The following is an 8096-nucleotide window of genomic DNA, read 5'->3' as shown; positions in this document are numbered from 1 at the left end:
TCAGCGATAAAAATAAACGTTTTGGTTTTGACATCGCGTTCAGATACCACCATGCTAAACCCGAGGTTTTTCTGTACCAGACACTTGTACGGCAGGATTCCATACATGAACACACACGCAAAATATTCCTTGAAGCAGGAGCTCCAGGGGATGCTCAGGCATTTTTGGGGACCGTTTTCTGTAAGCTCAGTTGAGCCTGTATTTGCTGTGCCGTGCTTGCAGTTATAATGACGAATAGGAGGAATAAAATTAGGAAAAGAGCTAGACTTTTAAAGATGTAGGCTCCTTCAGAGCTTTTGAGAAGCGTGGGACACTTGCAATTTAAGGTTCCAAGTGTGGGGATTAAAATTGGAACTTGTAAAAATTTAGGAGAACTGATTCATAACATGTTGAATTATCTTAGTGTGTAAGATACAGAGCTGCGTGTCATCAGAATGAGTTTCTTTCTAAAATTAGAAGTGATGACAGAAATCTGCCGTGTATAATTTTTTTTTTTTTTAGATAGTGATCTGGTCTTATTTAACTATGGCAATAAATGGATCTTCACCTTTAACTTTGCGTATAGAATTTAAATTTCTCCAATAACCTTGATATCTCTGATGCGAAGAGGTGCCAAGTACTCACGTTTTGATGCGTCGGGTCTATAGGTAGCGGGTACCTCGCTGCGTGAGACCACGTGAAGTGGCCGGGATGGATCCTGAAATGTGGCCGATGCTCTGGAGGCTCTCCTGCCTTCCCTACAAACTAAACCTGCAGATCTCAGGCTCGGATCACACACGGCCCCGCTGCTGTCTGAGCTTTTCCCCACTGCTTTGGTCCAAACTCGTTTACAACGTCGCAGTGCGCTACTTCCAAATTCACACAGGCTGTTCACACTCATTTTGCAAGGAGATATTTGTGAAAAGTCCAGACCACAGTGCACAAAAAACTTGAACAAACCTGGTCTGAGTTTCATGGGGCTTGTTTCAGAATCTGATTGCAGATAACTCATCTGCAGATCAAACCTCAGGGGCTGCACGTGCAGCAAAGAGCAACTGAGCAAAGAAATGTGCTTAGAAACTACACCTGCAGGATTTTAAACATTGTTTACTTTCAGAAATGTGGAAGTCATTGTGCTGACAGCATGAATTAAAGAGTAAAAATAGCTTCCTAGCCAAGTATCCCTATTGGTTCACATAAACACACACACACACAAAAAAGTATCTTAAGTACAACTCCTTCTTTCAAAGATTAAAAGAGCATACACAAGCCTGCTATTTGTATTTGATTTTCCAGAGGAGTTAGTAGCCTAATAAATGACATATTGAAAAGATCTTAAACTTCAAAAATACTGCTGTGGTTAGCTTGGTATCAAGAGCAAGGGAAAACTAGATCAGCAGGTGTCACTGCAGGCTCCAAAACCAGTGTGAATTTCCAAGAGAGCTTGCAATTAAAACCTTTTTTATGTTAGACATGCACTAGGTCTTGTTCTTCTCACGGGTGGTAAGGATGAGTGGAAATGAATCTGCAGTAATTCAGGATTTCAAACCATGTTAACATTTTCCCCGTGCAGGACTTGTTTGCACTGGGCGTGCAAACGGAACCATGCTCCGGTGGTGGCTCACCTGCTGCACGCCGGTGCCGACAAGGAGATCCTCACCAAGAAAGGAGAAAGACCGGCCCAGTTAACATCAAAAACAGAGATAAGGAAGATGTTGGGAGGTAAATCTGTCGGCTATGCGCACGACTGTAGTAAAAGGCAGATAAAAGCACGTGTGTTCCCATCTTTATTTTGCCTGTAAAGATTACCGTGGTGTTCTAGGAACAACTGTGCCCTGATTTCTAGAATGTTTACTTGATGAGAAATCCAGATAGCCAAACTTTTTTTCTAAACACTGAAAAATCGGAAAAACTCTATTGTGAAAAATGCCCCAATTAAACCAGTGATGGATGCAGCTTCCGATTTTCAAAAGAACAACAGGAGAAATTATCTCAGGTTTGCCTGAAGCCCTTACATGAGCAACACCTCATTTTCCTGATGCTCTGTGGAGCTTAGATACACGGTGGAGCTTAGACACTCTGTTGAATAAATGGAAAATTAGCAGCCCAGAGAAACAGCTCATTAAGGGCATTGGTTGAGCATTTTTATCGTGTTTTGGTAACCGTTGGAGCGGGATAGGCTTTGCCGCCAGAGGTGATAAGTAATTTGAAATGTGGTCGATTAACCACTTCTTTCCTATTCTCTGGTCTGGCTTTGTTTTCATTATTGTCTTCCAGTTGAACTGGTGATGTTTCAGCTCTCCCAGTACTGCGTGTTCTTTTCTCTTTATCCCCCGCCTTAATATCGAACAACATATTCCCCTTTGTTTTTCATTGCCTTATACATTATGAAGACGAGAGCATTATACTGCCAGAGACCACGCTGCAACGTGCTGGCTACAGGTTAAAACAACACAAACGGATTGCAGTGCTTAAAAGGAAGCACCACCTCCAGAATTACTAGAATCAGACTCTGCTTTTATGGTATTGCAACACCTGAGCACAGCTCTCTTTACTGTAGGGGGGAAAAAAAATGTATAGTGCTTCTTGATTCATTTTTTAACCTGTGATGCTTTTAGCCCTCTACTCTCTTCACTTAAAATACAAATAAATAAATAAAAGGGGAAAAATATCCTATAGTGCAATAGCAGTATTTCTTTCTTTTTCTTTTTTCCTCCCCACCCTCAAACCAGTCTTGGAGACTGTTCTTTTGTTTGTTTTACAGTGGAAGATGGCGAACTCCCGGACTTAAAGAAAGATTCAGATCTGCCAATCATCCCCAATTACCTGGCCAACCCACCTTTCCCGTACGTTTATAACACCATGAGTGACAGTATCCCAGACCCCTCCGTGAACGGGAGTATCTCACATTTAGACCTGCAAGACCCCGACTCTTCTTCCTTACCTGACGTGGAGACTTGCGCCCGGGCGCCGTTCCAGCTCAGGAGCGCCGCTCTCGAGACGGTGGCTGGTCCCGGAGGCCCATCCCTGCCCCGGGGATGCTCGGTGCCGCCGCACGCACAACCCCTCCTTCCGAGGGCTCCGCTTTACCAGGGCTCGGTGTCTTGGAGCAGAAGCTCCCCTTCACCAGCTGGATCAAATCAGTCCGTGCCTCAGCAGGAGAACGGCTCCTGCCCAGGGCCGGTGCCAGCATTCCAGCCGGTTTTCTTCACAGGAGCTTTTCCACTTAATATGCAAGGTAACGGTGAAAGTCCTCTCTCACTTTTGTCTTAGAACTTCTGTCGTCTCGGTCAGTGAAAATACACTAATCAGGGTTACACGTGTTCACAGCACTCCTGGAGATTTTCAGGTTCCTATACTTGGGTGTTAGGAAACATCTGAAGGGAATTAAAGAGGCAGGAGGCAGATCGCCTGCTTCTGCTGGAACTGTTACGAAAATATTGGTGAAACATTTGTCTCATGCTCTAAAAGCGTACAGACACCAGGGTAATCTAATTGTCTAAATAGCACGCTGCGAGCTTCAAGTAAAGAACGTCAGCGCGCAGCCAGTGAGCCCAGGAGAGAACCTCGCGTGCCTCCGTCTTCAGACCTGAGTCTTGAGGTGAACTGTTCCACCATCTGCCATTTCTGCAGGGAAATTTTGCCTGCTCAGACAGGGAAACCTGGAATTTCAGTTTCAATTCAGAATTCCGTTCTCGAAATAAAAGGTGTTCTGATACCAAGAATTAGCAATAACAATGGAAACGATGCCCAAAAGAAGCAAAACCCAACAAAAGCAATGTTGGATTACTTAGGAAATTGATAACCAGTGTAGTCTGGGTTTAAGTTAGCTTAAAGCCAGTAAGGTGAGTATTCACAGAGAGGTTCATAAATACATACACACACACACAGAGTATTAGATTTGTAATGTTTTTTTCATATAGGTTGATGAATGTCAATCTAATGAAAATCGTGGTCATATAAGTCCAGTTGTTCACTTTCTGAGGATTCTTCTGTTGTTACAGATGATTCAAAGAATGTTAAGAGAGTGTAGAAATATTGGAAGTTAATATACAGATATCTTTTCCAATTCCTTTATACATCTGCCCACTAATGTAACTTCCTATTTCTAACAGAACTGGTGCTTAAAGTTAGAATACAAAACCCGAATCTTAGAGAAAATGACTTCATTGAAATTGAACTGGATAGACAAGAACTGACCTACAAGGAACTGCTCCGAGTGAGTTGCCGTGAGCTGGGTGTTAATCCTGAGCACGTACAGAAGATCAGAAAATTACCAAATACAATGTTAAGAAAGGTAAGAACTCTCAGTTTTGAAGTGCAGTAACTTACAAAAAAGGTCTTTAGGTTACCATTAAAAAGGAATAATTTATTGGTCACCTGCATAGGCCCATGTTGAAAAAAAAAAAAGAAAAGAAAAACCTTCTGTCAAATTTCAGCACTTGGCAGTTGTTTAGGGTTTTTTAGGGTTTAGGGGTTTTTTTTAGTAAGAAGGTTCTCAGGTTTCTTGATCATTTCCTTTCATAAATATTTGGTGTCGAGCCCAATTAATACCCGATTTCTCTACTACATTCTTAAATTCAGTGCGGTACCACACCTCTGGGACCTGTCATCAGCATTTTAAAGGCCTGCAGGACTCACAAGAGCTTTGCTCCTTTGCTCAGCAGCGAGGACTGAATGCAGTCCTTTCAAAAACCAGAAAGGCGTTTGGGAATTACTCTGTGTGCGGGTTTCTGAACGTAACTGCCTTTTCACTTCAGCAACATTTACCTGTGCAGCAAACAGAAAATGAACCTGCTGACCCGTTCTACTGATTCACCGTTGACCTTTCTTTCACTCGCAGATCCCTCTGGAGCATTGTTGGTGTCAGTCGTGGAGCTAATCTGATTAGTACTAGATTAACAGGCTTCACTGTGCTGCATCTTCACTGACTATAGGATGACTTACTCTTTGTTAGTCAAGAAGTTGGGGAGGGGTAAGAAGACAAGCAATTCTGTCACTTGCCAACTTAGGATGTTGTTGAAAGGACTGATTTTTATTTCCAGCTCTAATTACTTCAGGCTCTCTGGGTAGGACTGCAGGACATTTCTTGTTCCTTGAGCTGATACAAAACTAATTCTCTTTAATGCTGTTTAGCAGCAGAGAGCTGCTGCAGAGGGGGTCAGAGCTCGAGCTTGCACCGTGGGAGGGTGACTTCCACCGCTCTCTGCAGACCTTGCCAAAGCAAGGGGGTTGCTCCAGAGGAAGCTGCGTGTGGGACCTTCTTGGGTGGATGCAAGAATCAATTCATGAGCTTCTAAGAGCTACTGAGGGGGAGAAAAAGAGGAGTTGGGGGTGGCATGCAGTAGATCTTTACAAGTGTAATTCCACTGATCGCTCGCCATCAGTGTCATGTTCCTTCTAAAAATAGACTTAAGCAAGTAGCTGATGAGGTGACAGGGTAAATACAAGATGCAGCAGGATGCCTGCTTCCTGGTTTACTCTAAAGAATCGTCATATGCCTTGTGTTAGCATGAGCCTATTATTTTAACTTACCTCTGCAAAATTCACTGGGCAATTTATGACCTAACAACGTATTGTATTTATTTAAAGGACAAAGATGTTGCAAGACTACAGGATTTCCAAGAACTGGAGCTTGTTCTAACAGTAAGCGACAAAAACTTGCTTTTCAGAGTCCCAACACTTTCTGAACAGAGTGGTTATAACAAGAAGGCATCAGAACTTACATATTAATTGTTTAAAGAATAAAGCAAAAGATTTGTATCTCTCATTTAAAAATTAAGTTTGAAATAGAGTATCTATAAGGGCTAACGATATGAAAAAGTCTATTTTGTTAACTTGAAATAAACTAAAGTCATTATGCACAGTTACAGCCTTTAGTTAATCTAAGAGTAATGGGTCTGATGTGAAAGTAGCTTAATGCAAAGAAAGTATTGGTAGAAATATCTGTTAACGCAACACTTCTTACAAAAGATAATCTTGAAATACTGCAGAGGTAGCAGCTCTCAGGGAAAGGCTTACCTTAAACTGTTCTAATTTGTTTGCTGTAAATAGCAGAGATACTCAAGCTAAAGAACCTGCCATGAAGTCCATTTAATATTTGTACCGAGTCTGTTACTATTAACATTCACTTTTTAGATTGTGTATTCTAAATTGCATCTTATTCAGAAAGAAAAAAAAAAAAACAAACCAGAAGGGTTCAAGTCTGAGGAAGAAGCACAAAGCTGTGTTTAGTTTAAATACTGTCAAGTGACTTATTACCTGTGATTTCTTAATCCTTGTTTACACTTTTCCCTATTTCTCAGGTTGAAAATAAAAAACCGATAGTAATTATCCAAATCATAAATATGCTCTCAACCAAAATACCGTTTATTGTTGTCTGTCAATATATAGTATTGACATATGCAGTTGAAAATACTTTTTCTTGTTATTGTATTGACAACATGTCTCTCCAATGCTGCTTTATTTTCCCCTTTTAAAAGCACAAAAGCTGTAATTTTGTTTTCCTTTTACCTCTACATTCCTGAGAAAGATTGTGTCTCGAACCCTTAAAGTTGCCTATGTAAAAAGAAACTAGTGAAATGCCCAGGACTTTCTGGGCTGATATTAAACCTCGATGTTCCTATGCAATGTATTTTCTTTTTTTTCCCTCAATGATTTGTGTTTACCCACGTTGTTTACTGAAAAAAAACCAACCCAAACCTTTCCTGTTACTTAAAAGTCAGAATTGGACTACTACTGGATTAAATAAATTGAAAAGTATTTAAGAGATGAGTTTTATCTAATTTTTTAGGATTTTAGTATTTACTCAACCATTTGCATTTGAGGAAGGGTTCTGTTCTGGTAACATAACTGTAAATGCTGTGAATTAGCTGAATGAACCGAAGTACGAGATGTAACAGGCAAACAGAACGTACCAAAGTGGACCGAATTTCCCTCATTTTCTCAATCTTCCCCCGGCCTTCCCCTCCCCGGTTTCGCTGGAAACTGCAGCAGCCAAAGGATGTTGCCATCTTTTTGTCTAAGAACTTCCAGCCCAGGTCGCCTACAATGTGTGTGGACCTGCAGATGGGATTTGGGAGTAGGAAGCTGGGCAGGCAGCCCCCCACGTGAGCCAGAGGCAACGCTGAGGCCAGAACTCAAGGTGAAGCTCCTGCCGCCGCAGGTGAGGGCCCTTGGGTGGCCTTAAGGATCCACCAACACCTCCTTTCACAGAGGCTGGGGCAGGCAAAGAAGTTCGTTGTTCCCCTGTGGTCAGCACAGTCACTTCTATTCCAGCTAACACAATCGGAACCGGGACCCGAATTGACTCGCGCTCTCTCTTTCTCATCCAGTGACTGGTTCTTTGCTGCTTCTGCCGGAGGGACCGAGCACCCAAGAGGGAGCCCTCTCGCGCTTTGCCTTGTGGTCGGATGTCCAGCGCGCACCTGGAAGCTCAGATCCGTGCGAACCCCCCAGTTCCCCGTGTGCCATTGAGCAGACCGACACTTGGTCTCCTAAGGCTGGCAGGAGAACATTTTGTCACCACAAAATAGCCTCTTGGGAGAAACGCTGGCGGTCAGGTGTGGTGCGGGGTGCTGGCAGTATCGGGTTTGTACCTGGGGTGGCTGGTGCTCCCTTAACTGCTGCGTAACGGAATAAGGGTTGTTCCTCGGATCGCACTTTGGCCCTGGAACACGCAGGGTTTAGGCACCGGCTGCCAGCTAAATCCATGCAAGTACGAGGCCGGACCAGTCAGACCTACTAGAGAAAAGCTCAGCTACTGCGTTGGTGACTCCCCCGTTGCACTGATTATCTTGCACAGACGCTGACCGCTCTCTGTGCATTCCGAGGAGTATTTTTACACCCTATGCAGTTTATACACAGAAGATATTATTAACGCTTCTAACAAGCTGATCAGCGTGTAATTGTTTCGTAACTGTGTACGATAAATAATTCATTACTTTGTGCTCTGCTCTATGAAATGTTAATGCCAAATGAATGCTTGGCTGCAGGTTCTTGTTTCTATTTAAGATGTATCATTTGTAAGAATTAATAAATGAGGATTTTTGTCTTCTCACTGTTTTTTACCCAAACTTGTGGAAAAATGTAGGAACTTCATCTTGCCGTGTAGGTTT

The 8096-nt window shown here is 42.6% G+C and overlaps 1 protein-coding gene across 1 annotated transcript; it reads left to right on the top strand.

The window, feature by feature from the left end:
• Positions 1-1552: 1552 nt before the first annotated feature.
• LOC104281267 (ankyrin repeat domain-containing protein 40-like) lies at positions 1553-5843 on the top strand (the record flags this gene model as incomplete). Its single annotated transcript, XM_009879208.1, has 4 exons — positions 1553-1701; positions 2744-3217; positions 4095-4276; positions 5572-5843. Coding segments are annotated over 4 exons (946 nt in total), but the record flags the coding sequence as incomplete, so codon positions are not given.
• Between the last annotated feature and the right edge of the window lie 2253 nt (positions 5844-8096).

The sequence above is a fragment of the Apaloderma vittatum genome, unplaced genomic scaffold (genome assembly GCF_000703405.1).
Source record: "Apaloderma vittatum isolate BGI_N311 unplaced genomic scaffold, ASM70340v1 scaffold36520, whole genome shotgun sequence".
Lineage (NCBI taxonomy): Eukaryota > Metazoa > Chordata > Aves > Trogoniformes > Trogonidae > Apaloderma > Apaloderma vittatum.
This window is presented reverse-complemented; position numbering and strand designations above follow the sequence as displayed.